The 21261-nt window shown below is 34.3% G+C and overlaps 2 protein-coding genes across 2 annotated transcripts; both read left to right on the top strand.

The window, feature by feature from the left end:
* Positions 1-3913: 3913 nt before the first annotated feature.
* Positions 3914-10212, top strand: LOC115997551 (WD-40 repeat-containing protein MSI4-like). Its single transcript, XM_031237129.1, has 15 exons — positions 3914-4163; positions 4594-4657; positions 5700-5786; positions 5877-5939; positions 6255-6320; positions 6454-6528; positions 6795-6870; positions 7092-7287; positions 7501-7582; positions 8112-8185; positions 8364-8475; positions 8579-8653; positions 8838-8911; positions 9416-9515; positions 9809-10212. The coding sequence occupies exons 1-15, from the start codon at positions 4033-4035 to the stop codon at positions 9899-9901; spliced, it is 1368 nt and encodes a 455-aa protein (XP_031092989.1). The 5' UTR covers positions 3914-4032; the 3' UTR covers positions 9902-10212.
* A 6182-nt stretch (positions 10213-16394) lies between these two features.
* On the top strand, positions 16395-20164 carry LOC115996676 (transmembrane 9 superfamily member 7-like). The gene is made up of 7 exons (XM_031236028.1): positions 16395-16563; positions 17483-17647; positions 17754-17863; positions 17978-18086; positions 18174-18286; positions 18407-18557; positions 18659-20164. Exons 1-7 carry the CDS (start codon positions 16444-16446, stop codon positions 19814-19816), a joined length of 1926 nt encoding a protein of 641 aa, XP_031091888.1. The 5' UTR covers positions 16395-16443; the 3' UTR covers positions 19817-20164.
* The last annotated feature ends 1097 nt before the right edge of the window (positions 20165-21261 follow it).

Below are 21261 nucleotides of genomic sequence, written 5' to 3'. Positions count from 1 at the left end.
CCTCATGTTAATGGCATTCTGGATCGGAAGGACTCACTGAGCTCTTTCCTTCTCCCTTCCATCTTCTTCTCTCTTCATGACCAGGGAGGAAACAGGCTTTTCTCCCTTCCTTATCCTTCTATATTCATACACTACATCATACACAATCAAACACACGTGGTGTAAATCCGTACCACCGTTTACATTTACACCATCAATGGGAAACATATATTCTTTTAGTTCATTAAGAAAGGGAGTAAAAATGTGATGTGTTCAAAATTTTTATCTTGCTACTTGGTCTATTTTTATTATTTTTTTTAATACTACTGACTCTGTTACAATGTAGTATCTGTTCATAACTACTTTCTTAACCTACTGAAGCACAACGAGTTAACAGTTGCCTCCACTGAGGCTCGAACTCACTCCCATCATCCATGTGGAAGTGTTAATCGGGACACCAGGTGCTACTTGATCTATAAACATGCTTTATTGACTTTTAAAACATTTCTTCGCGTAGCATGTATCATTTTTTAAACTTGTGTAGGAATTTGAATATGGTAGAGTTTCAAACGTATATCAACTTATGTTTCAAACCTCTGGTGCTAATTTATTGTTTTTCAGATTCGACTTCCAAAATTATACTCCTTATAATTTGTGTTTCTTATAACTAGTGATCCGAATTTTTTACACTTTTAGTCACACAGCTATTGTGGTATTTGCAGGATTAGTTCACAACTTTCAAATTTTACAATTTTGGGCCACGATTATTGTTTTTATTGCAAAAATGCTCTTTTTTCAGTCAACTTCTCACCATAAAATAAATTAGGCGGATATTTCGTTGAATTTTTTTTCCCTTTAAAGTAGGATTAAAATGAGCATTTACATTGTTGAAAAAAATTCTCATTTCAAGTAGGAAAACATCGATTGTCATGTTCAACACGCCATCTATTGCCAAAAAAACTAATTCATTTCTAAAAAGCATGCGATCGCGCCAGTCTGAACTCCAAAATTATTTTGATTTTGGTAAACTAATTAAAGTTAATCCTAAAAAGATATGTAGCCAATTTAATCTTAGTAAAATTAAGTACCAATTCAAAATTATTTTTATTTGTTAGTTTAAATTTAAATTGTTTTACTTTTTAGCCAATTAAGTACGAATTCAAAATTATTAGTACAGATTCAAGATTATTAGTACAAATTTAAGATTATTAGTACAAATTCAATATCAACAAAAATAATAATATTAAGATTAAATTTAAACTAAAAAGTAAAAATAATTTTGAATTTGTACTTAATTATACTAAGATTAAATTGACTACATATCTTTTTTATAAATGAATTAGTTTTTAACTTTAATTAGTTTACCAAAATCAAAATAATTTTGGAGTCCAGACTGACGCGATCTCATGCTTTTTAGAAATGAATTAGATTTTTCTTTTGGCAACAGATGGCATGTTGAACATGACAATCGGTGTTTTTCTGCTTGAAAGGTGATTTTTTTTAACAATGTAAATGGCCATTTTAATCCTACTTGAAAGGGGGATTTTTTTTTCGTCGAAAAATTGACGGAAAATATGCTCGGTATTTTTTCCCGGCGGAAAATTGCCGGAAAATCTACTGAATTTATTTTTCGGCAAGAAGTTGACTGAAAAAGGACCATGTTTGCAACAAAAATAATAATCGTAGATCAAAATTGTAAAGTTTAAAAGTCGTGGACCAATCCTGCAAGTACCATAATAATCGTATGAATAAAAGTGTAAAAAATTCCTTGTGATCCTTAGAACTTGTCCTCCAAATTTGTGCTTCTTATAACCTGTGCTCATTATAACTTGTGCTTCAAATTTGTGCACCTTAGAATTGTACTTCAAATTTAAAATTTATGATGTCAACTTGATTTCATCTTGAAAACTTTGTAGCATATAAACTTGTTTTAAAATTTTTTGAAAAATTCATCTGCTTCATTTTTTGTTTGAAAATTTAGCTCCTTGAAATTTTAATTGCACCTAGTTAACTTTCAAAAAAAATCATGTGACATCTGCTGCTTATAAGAAATCTTCATAAACTTTGTTTCTTCTGAAATCTTTACTAATTATAAATAATTTTTAAAAATCTTTTATGCTTCTAAAATCTTGTTGTCTTTTTGACACTTAGATGATCTTGATCAAATACAAACAAAATTTAGAGGTATAAATTTTTAAATTAAAATACACTTTGACTCATCAAAATCAATAATATATAAACATATATTTATATTTATGACAATACTTATTTATATATATATATATATATATATATATATATATATATATATATACTGGTTCAGATGGGGATAAGGCTTTCTGTGCGCTCAGTGCGGATAGCACCATTAGGTATGCATAAATGCACCACACACTGTTAGAAATGTACAAATGCACCACACACCCACAAAAATGCATCACACCTAATGGTACATTTTCAAACATTTTGTGGTGCATTTATGCGTATCTAATGGTGCGTGACCACACGGAAAGCACTATTCGCATGAAAACTTGACCATATATATATATATGCCACCACATTTTTTTAAGCATTGTTAATCATGGACGTTGATTTAGGCAAGATCAATGACTCTCATCTCACCGCATCTTGCCTAAATCACGTCCAGGATTAACAATGATTAAAAAAAACACGGTGATAATTTGTTTTGTTTTTTGTTTTTTGTTTTGTTTTTTTTGCATCTATGTCAAATTTTAAGGTGTATAATTTTCTTTTTAAGATGTGTTGTTTTTCTCATTAAGGTGCGTGATTTTTGTGTTTAAGGTCCGTGGTTCTTTGCTTAAGGTACATTGTTTTTTTTTTTTTTTTTTTTTGCTTAAGGTGCATTGGTTAAATAAGAAAAAATTGCACCTTTTGTCGTTAACTTATATGGTTATTATAGGATTGGCCGTGTTTGCTTTTCGTTCCTAAACTGTAATTAATGTTGTAAAATTTGTCATTTTGCTAACAAACACTAGCGACAAAATTTGCAATGCTAATTAAAACTTAGCGATGAAAAGTGAGAACGACTTGTTAAAATAGACTAAATTTACAACGTCAGTTATGACTTACAGATGAGAAGTGAGCGCAATAAACAATTAAGAATGAATCACACAATTACTCTATAATTTATGGACGAAAAATGTAAATAAATAAGAGTATATTTATAATAAAATTTTACTCAGGGTCTGTTTGGCAGAGCTTATTTAGGAGCTTATAACTTATTTTAAGCTACTAATAAGCTATAAGCTCTGTTTGGTAATGTTCTTAAAATAAACTAGTAGCTTAAAATAAGAGCTTATTTTTGAACGCTACCTTGGTAGCGTTTCAAAATAAGCTAGTAGCTTCCTAACTTTTTTTTTCCATCTTTAACCTTATTATTTTAAAGAAATAACATCATTTACCCTTCTCAATTAAAATCTTTTTGGCTAAACCTTTTTGACTTTTTCTCTTCAATATGTTTGATTGTAATTTCAATTTGACATTTGTGTTTGAACATAGATTTTTGTATGAATAACTAGTCTTATGAATTATTATAAACATTTTGTTTTACTTTATATGTTTTCAAATATGTTCTTACTTTATATTTTATTAAAATATATTGATTTCACTATTTTATATTTTAATATATAAACAAATCTATTTAAATTTAAAACTATTTAAATTATATGAAGATGTCATTTTTAGTCTTTTTACATTTATCAGCTTATCAAAAAGTTAATTTTACCAAACACTTTTAAGGACAACAGCTAGCTTAACAACTCTTCAGATTTCAGCTTCGAGCTTATAGCTTTTCAGTTTTCAGCTACTTTTCAACTTTCCAGCTACTTTTTCAACTAGGTTTGCCAAACATAACCTTATTATTATGTTGTCTGGAAATTACAGTGAGGAACCTGATAAACCGTGGGAAAAGGCCACAAGTGCCTAAGTGGAAGGGGTAGCAGTGGTTTGCGCTTGAGCAACGCGGGAAATCCAAAAGCGGGACTGTGTGTGTGTGAGAGAGAGAGAGATTGCAATCCAGAGGGCCAGGGGGAGAAGATGAAGGAGAGAACCGGAAAAGGGAGTCAGCCGTCGGTGAACGAGCGTTACACACAGTGGAAGTCTCTAGTTCCCGTTCTCTATGACTGGCTTGCTAACCACAACCTTGTCTGGCCATCTCTTTCCTGCAGGTCCTGCATCTCTCTCTCTCTCTCTCTCTAGGGTTTGATCATTTTCATAATTTGTAATATCATTCCTTTTTTTCGCTCTTGGTGAGTTGGTGATTTGTTGTTTATTTTTTTGTATTGTGTTTGTTTTTGGCATCCTGGTTGATCCCTGGAAAAAAATGTCCGCAACAGTTTTTAATTTTAACTTTTTGTCTATTGTTTATATCACTAGCATTAGTGCATTGTACCCCTAAAAACCCTAGTTGTTGAGCATTGTAGAAATTTGTTTTCAGAAATAACAAGGATTCTAGAAATCAAATTTTGTGTTAAATCATAGATTTAGGATTATGATTTATCATTTCTTTATGTTTTGTGCTCCTGCATTATGATATGAAGTGAAGTTTCACCATTGTTTGTGATCCTAGTAAATTAAAGCCACCATCCTCTCTCTCAGGTGGGGGCCACAAGTGGAGCAAGCAACTTACAAGAATCGCCAACGCCTGTACCTCTCTGAGCAGGTAAGATGATGTTCTTTAGCCCTTCAAATACTTGTATTCTGTTAACTCAGCTTGATGGCTATGTATGTGGGTTGCATTGCAGTGGTCAAACTTATTTCATTTTTTATAAATCTTTTTTAATTATTATGGAAGCTGCAATGGACTAGTTCCATGATGAGATGAGCTTTTGAATTTTGGCTAGGGATGTACACTTGCCCAGCTTTGTGTTTTTTTTTGAAGTGATGGTGGTTTATTGGTCAAAATGGGCAGTTCATTAGGCACTTGAATCAAGTTCATTATTAGATATTGATATACTTGTACCCATTTTGATGGACAGGCTAGAGGAGAATACAAGGAACTGCTTATTTGGTTGTTTTGGGAAGTTAATGAATTGTCATCTCAATGTTTTGTATATTTGTTAAAAGATCTTATTTGTTCCCAACTTCCCATGGCGTTAAATTATTCGCATGTACTCCAAATAGATGTGAGTGGAAATGTCTAACAAAGAAAAGAACAAGATAAGTGATGACATTATGATTGTGCAGCCAGAAGCCACTACATTTTTGCCACTCCCTGACGTGGCAATTTTAATAGATTGAAATTTTAAATAAAAAAGGAAAAACTAACCATACAAAAATTGTCACATTAGGGAGTGGCAAATATGTATTGGGTTTTTCCATTTTTGTAGCGGTGGGAAGCATTTTCCTTCTTGAAAATGTAAACTATAGAATGTGCCCATTAATTGAGCAGTTAAGACTTTGTTCTTGAGGCTGATAGCTCTTGGTTGATTTTGAGAAGAATCTTGAGGATGTAGCTGCTTTTTTTTTTTTTTTTTTTTTTTAGTTCTCAGAGTTGAAAAATGTCTTATTCCAACCAAAGATGGCACAATATTACATTCATGTCTTTTACAATTTACAGTATATACTTGATTTTTCACTTCTCAGCCTGTGCTCTTCAAGTGCATGGAACATTTTTAGCATTTTATTGTGTGACACTTTTTTCTCAAGTTACAGTTTATTTACACTAATATTTTGTTATTTCTTTTCTTGACTCCCCATGCTAGACTGATGGTAGTGTTCCAAATACACTTGTGATTGCAAATTGTGAAGTTGTAAAACCTAGGGTTGCAGCTGCAGAGCACATCTCACAGGTTTTCTACATGATAGATCCACGATTTTCACACCTCCCCACTTTTATTATTCTGTTTCTTATTATATAGTATTGGTTTCCTATGTTCTAGTTCAATGAAGAGGCCCGGTCTCCTTTTGTAAAGAAGCACAAAACAATCATACATCCTGGAGAGGTATGCATATTTTGTTTCATTTCCAATTACTGAAATCAAATCGTAATATATAGTATAATTTACACATTAGTAACAATAAAGAGTTTATACTTTCTATTACTTTGGATTATGCATTGGGTTTGGTATAAAGTTTTCATTTTCCATTTTAGTTAAAATTCTTTTAAAAGCATGAGCGCTGCAGGAATAGAAGTAGCTGTTTCCCCTCCTAATTTGAAATTCACCCTTTATATAACACAGAAATGATGCATTGAGTTCTGAAAACATAAAATCTGGTTTTGCATAGAATTGATTTGAAAAATCTGTTAATAATTGCAGGTTAATCGAATCAGGGAATTGCCTCAGAATAGCAAGATAGTGGCCACACACACTGACAGTCCGGATGTGAGTATATTCTTCAACTTTTGATGCCCGTCACAGATATTTTCATACAATCTTTTTTTATTCTTCTGCTCTCCTTTTATTAATGCTAGATCCTTTGATGTGATTACATGGTTTCTTGAAATTCTGAAACCAGGTTCTCATCTGGGATGTTGAGTCTCAGCCTAGTCGACATGCTGTTTTGGGAGCCTCTGACTCTAAGCCAGACTTGGTATGCTTTCTTTTAAAATATAAGAATGTGAGGATGTAGTTAATTTGTTTCTTAGTATTAACATGATTGCTGAGCCCATCAAATTGTCACTTTTGCTTTGTCTCAAGTCTTGACAATTTATTTAATTTATATTTGAAGGTTTCTCATTTAAATATCATATAGACATATACAAGTTCTTTATTCAGATTTTGCAAGTTATATTTTGATCATTCTGCTATGTTTGTTTTTCTCCAACTAGGTGGTCTAAAGTTTGGTGTCACTTGCAGGTGTTGACAGGTCATCAAGATAATGCTGAATTTGCACTTGCTATGTGCCCAACGGAGCCCTTTGTGCTATCTGGAGGTTAAACAGTTTGAATCTCAAAATATTTTTTGCTGTCTATACATTTTTCAAGTAGTTGACTAGTTGTTCATCTGTTTAAGCTACCTTTTGCTATTAGGATGCACACATCAATGATATTTTGGATGTGTGTGTGTGTGTATAAGACTTCAATTGGTGATATTTTGGATGTATACAAGTATATCTACTTAAAGTATTCAACTGTTCATAACTATTTGTGGCAGGGAAGGACAAGTCAGTAGTGTTGTGGAGCATTCATGACCATATCTCTACCTTGGCAACTGATCAGGGTGATAAGAAGCCTCTGGGATCTGGAGCCACTAGCACTAAGCTGCCTGCAAATAGTCCTACTGTTCAAGCTCGAGGTGTTTTCCAAGGGCACGAGGATACTGTTGAAGACGTTCAGTTTTGCCCTTCAAGGTATACGACTTTGCAGTATCTGCTCTCTTGCCCTTTGGGATGTTCTGTATTTAAGTCCTAATTATTTCATGTAACAAGTTGGGAAATATTACATTTATTATTGCTTATACAAGATCAAACTTTCTTTTATGTTGGAAAAAACGGAGGGAAAAATAGAATGGTTGCAGCACTATCCTAACTTTATTTTTACTGATTTTTTATATAATGATATAGTGCACAGGAGTTCTGTAGTGTTGGGGATGATTCATGCTTAATATTGTGGGATGCAAGACGAGGTTCAGCTCCCGTCATGAAGGTTATTCTCCTCATTTTGCTTTTGCTGCTTCTAGAGCTTCAGTTTATACTTGTAAAATATGACTAAACGTCTACGACAATATTAAGCATGCACTTTTCTGGGCTGCAACTTGAATCATGAATACATTATCCTTCATTTTAAAGTATCAAAACAGTTCTCTTATTTAGTATCAAGTATGCTCTTTCTATACAGTTAACAACCCATGACACTTTACCATTTGAGTGTGTTTTTGGGATTATAATCTAGCAACAACCATTTTCTAGAGTTTGATTGAGAAGGTTCTGAAAATGTTTACTGAAAGTTCAACTTTGGTGATTAGATTACTGATCTCTAGACTAAACCTTTGTTTTACTACCAGTCACTTGACAAATCTGATTTTGCTAAGATATCTTGATTGTTATACACTGTTTCATGTTTTATTTTTTCTCTGTTTCTTGTGAAGATATTACATTCTCTTTGCTGTTAACCTTACTGTTGCAATTAGATTTTATATCTGGTTAGTCTTTAGGATTTTGTTATTTGCTGGCAGGTTGAGAAGGCTCACAGTGCTGATCTCCATTGTGTTGATTGGAATCCATTTGATGTAAATCTTATCTTGACTGGGTAATATATACTAGCTGCTCCTTTCAGGTCTTTGCTGGTTAAATTCTTCTGTAATTATAGGGAAACATCATTTTTTTATGACTTTCATCTGGTGTTAACATGCCATTACACTGTTGGGCTAGTGTTGCCATTAGTATATACAATCTCTCTGAAGCACTGGAGTACCATTCTTCTTCAGGTCTGCTGATAACACCGTCCGTATGTTTGACCGCCGTAAACTCACTTCTGGAGGAGTAGGTTCTCCTATCCACATATTTGAAGGTCATTCTGCTGCTGTTCTATGTGTCCAGGTATTACACTATATGACATGTCAGATTTCCCTCTAATATTTGAAGGATTCAGTTTGCCTGCTATTTCCACTGGCGATTTAGCAAACTTGTATGTATATTGCAGTGGTCTCCAGACAAGTCATCTGTCTTTGGAAGTTCTGCTGAGGATGGCATCTTGAATATCTGGGATCATGAAAAGGTTTGAGTTTATACTTTATACATAGTTTTTCATATTCTTTTGAGTTTTGAAAACTGAAAAATAATGTCTGATTTAGAAAGTTGACATTTTAATGGATGAAAACTATTCATGTTTCATTTTCAAAATGCTACATGCTTTTATATTAGTAGTTACATATTGTTTATTGACAAAAATGTTTGCTCAGATTGGTAAGGAGGATCCTGGGAAAAAACCTCCAAATTCCCCTCAAGGCTTGTTCTTCCGTCATGCTGGACACAGGTTCTAAGAATTTTAATTACTAATCTGATTTGGAGGATTGTTCCATTTAAAATTCTATTCATTGTCTTGCTCAATAATCTGCCACTTTCACTTTAAGAGATGTGCTCAATACATGTATTCTGCTCACCTTTACTGGGAAACTTAACTAAATGTTTTATTATGACCCCCACAAATTGTAAAATGTGAAGAAAGATAACTGTCATCAACCCATCAAAGAGTAGTTGATAAACAACATCTTGAATCATCATCTCTATCTCTGTATCTGACACTTCCCGATTCACATAATCTCTTTATTTCTTTCTCCATCTTTTTTCCAATTGTTGGGTAAAACCTTCAGTTAACATTGCCTGCTCTTATTGTCAGTGAGAGAACTGCTTGCTTACCGAAATTATGCATCTATTTTAAAATCAATTTTTACACCAACATTTATCCACTTTACGCTTCTTTCAGTTTGACATTTTATTAGACTTTGTTATGATGTTGCGTCTCTGCTGATGGATTCAGGGATAAGGTCGTTGACTTCCATTGGAATGCATCAGATCCATGGACAATCGTTAGCGTCTCTGATGATGGTGAAAGCACTGGTGGAGGTGGCACTTTGCAGGTGAAAACCACACTTTTTGCCTATTGTATATATTATATTCGAGTGCTGCATTAACCTATCAAACATAAAGATGTTAAGTCAATCATAATTGATGATTATCCATGCATTAAAGCTAGAATTTCACATCAGTATTTTTATTATACTCGGCATGTGCTTCAAATCCTCAGGCTCTACATAAATGTCAACCCCGCCCCAAATCCAATCCCAAAAAACAGGCTGTCATAGTTTTATATTGTTGGCAATGTAGAGTCAATTTGGCAGTGTCTGTTTCTTAACTTTGAATTATCCTGCAGATATGGAGAATGATGGACATCATTTATAGGCCACAGGATGAGGTTATTACTGAGCTGGAGAAGTTCAAATCTCACCTGCTGACTTGCTCTTAATTTCACCAACTTCTCTCCAGGGATGAAAACTTGTAATTCATTTGGCTGATTTCAGATTCCTTAGTAAACTACATAACCTGGGGATTTGTCTGTTCTGTAATCTCTAGATTCGAGACCTATCTACAATTGAACTCCTTAAACCCTTATAATACAAAATCAAGTTTCTAGCAAATTGGATGGCTAGCGAAGTAGCAAGTTGGTTTCTTGGGTTCTACACTGTAACAATTATATTGTGTGGGGGTGGAGATTGCTGATCGGTACCATTGTACTCGATACTATCAATCATATATTGTATAGGTTATTATTGGTAATGATTTTCAATAGTACTTGACTACTTGGTATAATTATGTATTGTACTGGATCTATTTCAATAACATCTTGTACGATATGTGATTGTACTATAGGTCATATTGAAAATCATTTCTAATAACATGATACATACACTAGTGTCGGAATTAGTGTTAGTTAATAGTATCAGTGTTAGTATTATATATATAAAGATCCAAACTATGTTTACCCTAGTAAATTCAATCCTTTTTAAGTGAAAAATAATGCACCATGGACTTTTGTAGTTGTACCTCATTGTTTACATTTAAATTTATCCTCAAATTTTTTTTTTTGGGTAAATTTACAGGGTTTTTCTCTACGTCCGTTTCGGTTGGGTCCACCCACGTTCGCTCCGGGAGGCACGCACGGGAGCTTTTTTTTCCGTCCGTTTAACGTTCTCGGGTCCACCGACGTTCGCTCCGGGAGGCACGGGAGCTGGCCCAGGGGGAATCGTCACTTGTGAGAATTGAACCCGGGCTCTCCCGCAATTCCTTCCCACAAAGAGAGTTCACTTGTCACTTGAGCTACCCCACTGGTTTTTTTTTTTATTATTTTTTTTATGCTATAGTAGATGGAGTTATTATGTAAAATTTAGGCATCACGTGAACTTATTTAATGAAGGAACATAAGACAACCAATAAGGACTAGACTGGGAACATATCGCTTTAGCTAAAGCATGAGCAAGTTTGTTCGTTGATCTAGAAAGAAATTCATTCTGTCATCCACCTTCAGTCTTTTGAAGATGACAAATAATCCACTATCGAATGTCTTCACGCCTCTTCTATTTAGAGCACAAATAATTGGATTCCTTTTTCTCTAACCTCTTGCACGGCTCTTCTATTTATAACACAAATAATTGGATTCCTTTTTCGTTGATCTTGAAAGAAATTAATAAGACATACTTCAAAGTGTTGTTGAATAACCCAACATTCGCAAATTGAGTCTTTTTTTTTTTTTTTTGAAAACCAAATTGAGTCATTTTTAGTCGCCACAGAATCACCATTCCTCTCCTTCACAAGAATATCATAATAAGCTTGGTTGAATTCATGTCATTTTATCACTTATCTTTATTTCCTTTTCTCTAGTCTTGTTTTTGTCTTTTCATAATACAAATAATTAAATTAAGAAAGAAAAGGATTGAAGTGGTGAAGAAATTGGTGCATTGTACAATGTACGACATTCTTATATTTGTTTTGAAATTTTGGACTCAAGTAAACACATCAAATAATGTGCCATTCTTCCTACAATATTACAATATAATCCCTTTTCTCACCTAAGTTTGGATGGTAGCCAAAAGAAGAAAAGTAACAACTCTTTCCCACCTAGCTCTGCATGGTAGCCAAAAGAAGAAAAGTAAGAAGATACAACACTCGTGCGGCCGTGCCCATATACAAGTAATACAACCATTATGTTCTCCTTTTCCTCGCGAGATCTCACCCTTCCATTAATGATTATTTCGTTTTGCACCCAAATAATTCTTCTTTGGCTTATGTTGGATTCCAAGAGGTTCAAGCATCAACAACTCTGCAAATTTGAGATACCACATCACAATGTACCCTCTACTCATTAGCAGTTGAGTCAAGATTCAAATTCAGTAGTGTCAATATTACTTTTAATAATATAAAAATATAAATATAAGCTACATTTATAAATAAATGTCTTCATTTTACAATTGTCCACAACGCGTTTTCATTAGGGATGGCAATGTGCCCCGTCCCCGTCTGAAACGGGACGGGAATGGGGAAAAATTTCAGGGATCGGGAACGGGGACGGGAAATTTTTTCAATTCCCCGCCGGAGACGGGGATAGGGATACCCCTCCCCACCCCGCCCCGTCCCCGAATAATTATTTTAATAAGAATTATATTTAATTTTTTAAAATTAAAATCATAGTTTTAATAATTAAAATTACATGTTGACTAAGAATTAATCGGGGACAGGGATGTGACTATTTTCCATTTCCCGCAGGGGACGGGGACGGGGAGTATCCCTGTCCGATGAGATTGAGAGTTTGAAATTCAATAAGATTACAGAGAGAGAGAGCTTATATCTGACAACCCAGACCTCTCCTATTCTACAGGTAACTAATACAAGACTAAATTACAGCCAGAGAAATACAAACTATATAGTATACAAAAGATAAAATAGTATTAATAATAATATTGCTAACACACCCCCTCAAGCACAAGGTTGGAGGGCGACAACATTGAGCTTGTCTCGGAGATCTTGAAAGCGCGGAGCAGGAAGTGGTTTGGTGAAGATATCAGCTAGCTGATCTCGAGTAGAAACAAAATTTACCACGAACTCTCCAAAAGCGACATTGTCACGAACGAAGTGGTAGTCAATTTCCACATGTTTCGTACGAGCATGAAAAACTGGATTGGCTGCTAAATATGTTGCTCCAAGATTATCACACCATAGCTGAGTACGCCAGAATAGATAATTGCGCGCTGTGAGTTTACACGAGACATAGTGATGAGCGGAATTTAGGGAGGGTGGCGGCACCTGCGGTGGAGCCGTGGTGATCACGATTGTCCGGTCAGCGGCCATGGCAGTGGTGGAGGGTGAAAGATTCTGTTACGAGAGGGTAGCGGTGATAGGGGAAAAAGGACCAGTCCTAACGCAACTGATACCAGATGAGATTGAGAGTTTGAAATTCAATAAGATTACACAGAGAGAGCTTATATCTGACAACCAAGACCTTTCCTATTCTACAGGTAACTAATACAAGACTAAACTACAGCCAGAGAAATACAAACTATATATTATACAAAAGATAAAATAGTATTAATAGTAATATTGCTAACACGTCCCACCCCGTTGCCATCCCTAGTTTTCATACTTTGAAAATGTTGTATAATTTTTTCTTTATCAACAATATAATGATTTCAAACACACCCCTTTCAATAAAAGTAACCAAACAATCATTCATCAAGTTATTTTCCATTTGATTGCACGCTCTATTTTTCACTAGTTTTATTATTGAAAAAGCTCTTTCAACATTTGCAGTTGCCACCAGTAATATTAAAGTTAATTTCACAAGGAAAAAAACTAATGAATATACACTATTTTTCTTTTCACCACTAGTTTTTCAGCAAAAGAATCAACCTCTTGGATATTGGAAAATGCAGAGTTAGAACACACATCAAAGATATTATAGTGTTTACAGCAAGCTTCAACAACATTTAGCAAAGTACCAATGCTATGAAAAAGTGAAGCAACACAAAAAATTTCTAAGTTTTGAGCTCAACTTTGAAATTCCATATCTATTGCAAGAAGAGAGTAAAAGTTATTTGAACAAAATTTAAGACTTTTTCAATTGTCTGTTTCCACTCTAGTTCTCTAGTTCCAACTACTTTTGATTCTCATGAAACAAAGAGTTATTAAATTTTTTATTATTATATTTTGAGAATTAAAAAATTTCTATTTATATGTATTATATTTAGTGGGGTTAACTTTAATATTTTTCTCAAAGTATATATATATATATATGTGTGTGGGGGGGGGGGGGGGGGGGTTCTTGTGCGGCTGACGGTGATATATTCTTCTTTTTAAAAAAAAAATTGTAATTGATGCACCTTAAACTGAATTAACATACATATGGCTTTGTAGAGAAAATATTATAAAGAATATTATATTGTTTGTGGAGTTTTTTGCATTATTAGTCCCACGACTATAGTGGCACTTGCAGGATTGATCCACGACTTTCAAACTTTGCAATTTTGGTCCATGACTATTGTTTTTGTTGCAAAAATGGTACTTCCGGCGTCGGAAAACAAAAACCGGCGGATTTTGCGGCAATATTTCGCCGGAAAAAAATTAATATATTTTCCGTCAATTTCTCGCCGGGAAAAAAGAATTCTCCTTTCAAGTAGGATTAAAATTGACATTTCTAAACAATTAAGTTAAGTTAAAAAAATTCATTTCTAAAAACATATGTAGTCAATTTAATTATTTTTTATTTTGGTAAACTAATTAAAGTTAAAACTAATTCATTTCTAAAAGCATACGTAGCCAAGTTAATCTTAGTAAAATTAAATACAAATTCAAAATTATTTTTACTTTTTCATTTAAATTTAAATTATATTTACTTATCTTCAAAAAAAAACTTATATTTACTTTTTAGCCAATTAAGTACAAATTCAAAATTATTTATACAAATTCAAGATCAACAAAAAATAATAATATTAAGATTAAATTTAAACTAAAAAAAATAATATTCGAATAATTTTGCCCAGTAGTAACATCCGCCAACACAAACGTGAATTTTTTAGAAATGTTAATTTAGAATAAAAAGTAAACTAAATTAATTTTTTTAGAAATGTCAATTTTAATCCTACTTGAAAGGGGATTTTTTTTTCCGGCGAGAAATTGACGGAAAATATGCCGATTTTTTTTTCCGACGAAAAATTGCCGGAAAATCCGTCGATTTTTGTTTTCCGGCGCTGGAAGGATCATTTTTGCAACAAAAACAATAGTCATGACCAAAATTGCAGAATTTGAAAGCCGTGGACCAATCCTGCAAGTGCCACTATAGTCGTGTGACTAAAAATGCAAAAAACTCTTGTTTGTGTGTTGGAACTACAAAAAAAAAAAAAAAACCTTTAGAAGGAAATTCACGCATCTAAAGCCTTACGCCGACACATCTTAAGTTTCAACAACTGACGCACCTTAAGCGCACAAATCACACACCTTAAGAAGGAAAATCACGCACCTAAAGCTTTAAAACGATGCACTTAACTAAAAAAAACACACCTTAAGAAATAAAACAACACATGGAAAACCACACACCTAAATATCATATAGCAATTTTTTTTTTATGTTATTAATGATGTTTAGTATCCACATCAGCACACTTTTGTTTTTGTTTTTCCTCTATAGACCAATGAATTAAAATATAAAAGATGTTAAACTATTTTTTTACTATAGTTTTTAATAATGATGTGGCTTATGATATGTATCATTATTTACTCATAATTTGGATCCAGGTCCATGGCATAACAATCGATATTTAGGCTACCCAATCCAATAGTTTAGTCTTCGAATAAAAAGGGCAAATTAGCCTTACCTAGGTTATGCCACATCTAAAATCACATTAGCCAATGCATCCCAAATCATGATTTTAGTACAAGAAAGTAAAGTAGTCAAATTCGATAATAATCTATGTACTTAAACACGAGCTTTCTTCATTGGTGCTAGTTGCATAACAAATATATCACATGTATAGATAAAGGGTCTCAAAATGAGACACTTTTTCATACTTTTATTGTTTACTTTGTAGAATAATCATTCGTTACCCTCATATTCTAAAAAGTTAACTAACTTTTCTATGTATATAAAACAAAAAGCCTCATCATCAATTAATTCTTGTTAATTTTATTTGCCTTTAAATAATTATTAATCTCTTTAATGAATAAGTATTTAACTCTATAAACGAAAAATTAAGCATGTGCAAAAGGTTAATAAATAAATCTGTCAACAGTTATTTCCATGCCATTAATGATGTTAACATCCACATCAATATTAACAAAATGACATGTCATTATGAATTACTACCTCCGTCCCATTTTGTTTGTCTGATTCGGTTAACGAGGTTTGACTGAAGTTATTTTTAATTCAATTTTTCATAATATTAAATTTAGTATTAGTATATAAAATTTATATATTTAGAAACTACATTAAAAGTACTATTAAACACAAAAATCAAATTTAAAAATGATTAAAAATTACTAAAGAAAATAAGCAATGAAGAAAGAGTTGGTTTGACCAATGAATAGTAAACATGACAGGTAAAATGGGACGGAGGGAGTACAATTTTAATTTAATTCATAATAATTGAATTTTATTTCATGCACTTTAATAGGCTCTCTAAATCAACCCCTATTTGATCATGAATATGATTGGAACTTGTTAATTAATACCAAATTGACCACGAGATAATAAATTGTGAGTAATTCTTTAATAGAACTCCCTAGTTCAAATTGCTATGGAGGGCCATATAGTAAATTGAATCAAAATTACAACCAACAATTTTATGGGAGTTTTCTATAATTTATTGAAACAATTGGGGCCTAAGCGTGATTACAGAGACTAGGAGGACATTGGTTTAATTTAACATTTCAACCTGCCAAATCTGAAATGCATCAGTCAGTATAAATACCGTCTCGGCAACTATGCTCTTCTTCTCTTCGCTCTAAATCTCGGATCGGATTGAAGATGGGTCGAAGGAGATCCAGCCGGGTCAATATGATCTCCATAATCTGTATCTTCTTCTTCCTCGTTTCATCTGCGCACTCTTTCTACCTCCCTGGTGTTGCTCCTCGAGATTTTCCAGCAGTATGCTTTCCTGTTCCCTGTGAATTTTTTTTTAATTACGTATTTTTATTCGAAACATTAATGGTGATGATGAGGCGTTTATATCAATATAATTTCATTAATATTTGGTTGGAATGGTAAATTATGAGGAATTGTTCGGATCTATCGTAGTCGGTGAACCGTCTAAGTATGTGCACATTGTTATTGTCGGTCGGATCTCCGATTTGAATAATTTTGGAAGCATGTTTGTTTTTAAATGGTGTAAATTTCATGCCTCAGTCTGACATGGTGTCATTTCTTACAGTGAATATGTTCTTTTGATGTTGGCATTATGAGTGTTGCTTTTTGTGTAGTGTGGATCTTAGCTGGGTTATGATCATGAGTGTGGATGTATATGTATGCATTTCTTCCTATAGCAGTTAAAGAAAAAAGATGTTTTAGAATGTACTGTAATTAGTAAGTAATGGGAATGGGAGTGATCAGATCCGGAGATGCCTTTTAAATAGAGGGAAACATGCTCATTCTTAGCCTAAGTATAGTTCACTACATTTAGGTTAGGTGAACTGAACAGAGCAATTTGTAGTTAATGTTAATGAGGTGTCCTCTGTTCTGGGTTGACTTTGTCCTTGGTTGAAAATGGTTTTTGAAATTTGTGTGCTGGAACTCTCTCTTTTATTTTTTTTTGTCAAATAAATTATTTGGTATCTTCCTAAAGCTAACATCATATGTGTAGTTGTATGGTGGATTGGTGGCACCCCTAAATCATTTGAAACAAGTTATTAATGGAAATATAGTTCTACTTGTATTAGAGTTATTTATCTTTCTGTGTTGTCCCCCAGCTCTTGACTGGTGAAGATAAATATTTTTAAAATGAACTGTTATTTCCCAAGTGGTTGCATGTAATTGTCTCTTACAGAATATGCCTTTTCATTGATGACAGGGTGATCTACTTTCTGTTAAAGTTAACAAGTTGTCTTCCACAAAGACTCAACTTCCATATGACTATTACTACTTGCACTACTGCAAACCTTCCAAGATTTTGAATAGTGCAGAAAACTTGGGGGAGGTCCTTCGAGGTGACCGCATAGAGAACTCAGTTTTTACTGTAAGAATCTTTTGATCTGCTGCATCTACAAAACAGACTACTTGAGAACTCAGTTTTTATTAAATATATATTGATGTGGTTTTGTTTTTTGTGGATTACTTCACAGTTCCATATGAGACAGGAGCTGCCATGCCAGGTGGCATGTCGAGTAAAACTTGACAATGAAGCTGCTAAGAACTTTAAAGAAAAAATTGATGATGAATATAGGGTCAATATGTGAGTTTAGTTGCAATTATTCATTTTAGTTTTGTCCAGTATTCACATGTCTAGAGTTTTTTTGCTTGTGTTCTTTTCCTATTCAAGTCTGAGCATTGACAAATGATGGTGCAGGATTTTGGATAACCTTCCAGTTGCTGTTCTTAGACAAAGGCGTGATGTAACTCAGCCTAACACGTATGAACATGGTTTCCGTGTTGGGTTCAAGGGGAACTATGCAGGGGTCAGTCACAAAAACCGAATTACTATCATTTGACTACTGATCATTCAGAATTTTCTTTAACAAATTTTTATTCACTTGCCTCTGCAGAGTAAAGTGGAGAAATATTTTATAAATAACCACTTGAGCTTTAGAGTTATGTATCACAAGGATCCTGAAACTGATACTGCTCGAATAGTAGGATTTGAAGTTACTCCAAACAGGTTATTCTTGTACCCATATCCTTTATTCTTATCTTATCCAATTATTTTCTATCTTGTTTTTTCCAGCTATAAGTATGTTCTATGGTCTGATCTCCTTCATACTTTGGCTTCTGTGGACAGCATTAATCACGAGTATAAGGAGTGGGATGAGAAGAACCCCCAGGTGACAACCTGCACGCAGAAAACCAAAGATATGATTCAAGGGAGTACTATTCCCCAAGAAGTAGACACAGATAAGGAGGTTATTTTCACTTATGATGTGTCTTTCAAGGTATTACTATCACAGGGAAGTTTTATGCTTACCACTTTGAAGTTTGAACAATTATTTATTACCTCTGAGTATCTTAATTTCTCTGCACTTTTTTGCCTCAGGAAAGTGATATAAAATGGGCTTCACGCTGGGATACTTACCTTCTAATGAATGATGATCAGATTCACTGGTTTTCCATTATCAATTCTCTTATGATTGTTCTCTTCCTTTCTGGTATGGTTGCCATGATTATGATGAGAACTCTCTACAAAGATATTGCAAATTACAATCAATTGGAAACACAAGATGAAGCTCAGGAAGAAACCGGATGGAAACTTGTTCATGGAGACGTGTTCAGGCCCCCTATTAATTCTGGATTACTATGTGTTTATGTTGGGACTGGTGTTCAAATATTTGCAATGACCCTTGTGACAATGATGTTTGCTGTACTGGGTTTCCTGTCACCTTCCAACCGAGGTGGGCTTATGACTGCCATGGTTCTACTGTGGGTCTTCATGGGCTTATTTGCTGGCTATTCATCATCTCGTTTATACAAAATGTTTAAGGGCACAGAATGGAAGAGGATTACCTTGAAGACTGCTTTCATGTTTCCTGGAATTCTTTTTGCTGTCTTCTTTGTACTGAATGCTCTGATCTGGGGGGAGCAATCTTCTGGAGCTGTTCCATTTGGAACAATGTTTGCTCTTGTTTGCTTATGGTTTGGTATCTCAGTTCCATTAGTGTTTGTAGGCAGTTATTTGGGTTATAAAAAGCCAGCCACGGAAGACCCTGTAAAGACAAATAAGATCCCAAGGCAAATACCTGAACAGGCATGGTACATGAAACCTGCCTTTTCTATACTTATCGGAGGCATTCTTCCTTTTGGGGCTGTTTTCATTGAGCTGTTCTTCATCTTGACATCCATATGGCTGAACCAGTTCTACTACATCTTTGGCTTCCTTTTCATAGTTTTCCTGATCTTGCTGATCACATGTGCTGAGATAACTGTTGTGCTCTGCTACTTCCAGTTGTGCAGTGAAGACTACTATTGGTGGTGGAGGGCCTATCTCACTGCCGGTTCCTCAGCTTTATACCTTTTCCTTTACTCTATTTTCTACTTCTTCACCAAGCTCGAAATTACAAAGCTGGTCTCGGGCATGTTATATTTCGGTTACATGTTGATTGCATCATATGCCTTCTTCGTTTTAACTGGGACAATTGGCTTTTATGCATGCTTCTGGTTTGTTCGTAAGATCTACTCTTCTGTGAAGATTGACTGATGGCAACAAACTACTCAATTACTAGTGTTGATACTGATGAAGTTGATTGATAAGTAGAGAAGGAAGCATTTCCACATTGAAGGACAGAAGTGCAGATAGTCACGTTCGCCACTTAACTGGACGAGAACTAAAGGTACCGAGAATTTGGGGTATTGCCCAGGGCGTTTTCATTTTCCAGTGCCAAGATAGAGGCTTGGACTCTAGGTGTTATAATTTCGTTTTGGTTTACACTGTCATTATATTTCTGAACTACACTTTTGACTAGCAATTTGTGTGGCAGAGATTTTCTTGCCCTTAGGATTTATCAACTTGTGGATTAATATAGAATTGTGCTCTTCTTTATGAATATTTTAGATTCCATTTCTTAAACTACTTTCTGTCTTCAAAGGAGGATACATTTAGTTTCTGTTGATACTCAATCATGGTTTAAGCTAGCAACATTTTGATAAATGTCCAGAATGGGATAAGATTCAGACTAGCTGTCTTGTAATAAAATAAAGAACACGAGAAATGCACCAACATATGTTATCACTTATCAGTAATAAATGTTTCATTTTTGTTATAGACTGGCGCCGACCGTAAAATCAACAATCAACTTTGCAGAATTTCAAACTCCTTTATATGTTTATTTATAAATAAATTGATCATAGCTCGACAGAAGAGGCAGCAGACCATCGTGACGTCAGCAGGACATGAAGCGTTGCCGTTTCACTCCTATTCTGTTACTATAAATATTATACTATGGATTAGATTGGAGTGGATTATTAAGTATTATGCTTGCTTTGAATGAAATTGAATCTATTTTCTCCTTTTTCACTGCAATTTCCACTCCATTTCTCTCTTCTTTTCTACTAAAATCTCAGGTTCATTGCATATTTTTAACAAAAGCTCAACTTCTTTTCAAAATTTCTGCAACAAAATCTCAATGGCAACCCTAGAAAGACTTTGTGAACTTGCGAGGAAGGTCCATTCAGGCTCAATCTTGGATGTCCAGGGGTTCCTTGCCCAAGCTCATGATCAAGCCCTAGCGGGGGAGATCATCGAGGCTTTGAAGGAGTGTGGACTTCTCGACTTCTTTTCTTTCCCATAATCCCATATGAAGGCTACTATGAAGAGGACGTTGCTGAGTTGTATTTGATGGCAAGGGTTCAAGGAGCGGTTATCATCTCCACACGCTTAGAAATCAGAGAGGCAGATATAAGGAACGCATTCAACTTGCCGGAATCTGAGTTAGATGTAGAGAACTATGGCTACGATCTGCAAGAGCTCTGGAACAGAATCATTGGAGAAGGGACATCAGAAGAAAAGACGCTAAAGCCTGAGTTTGGCAGGCTTGTGTGTATTGTGTACAAATGCCTGGATTGTAGACTCGGTCCTCAGAAGATTGCGGTGCTAATAGGCGCCATCATGCAAAAAATCAAGTTCAACTGGGCCAGGTACATCTT

Source organism: Ipomoea triloba, chromosome 11, assembly GCF_003576645.1.
Source record: "Ipomoea triloba cultivar NCNSP0323 chromosome 11, ASM357664v1".
Classification (NCBI taxonomy): Eukaryota; Viridiplantae; Streptophyta; class Magnoliopsida; order Solanales; family Convolvulaceae; genus Ipomoea; species Ipomoea triloba.
This window is presented reverse-complemented; position numbering and strand designations above follow the sequence as displayed.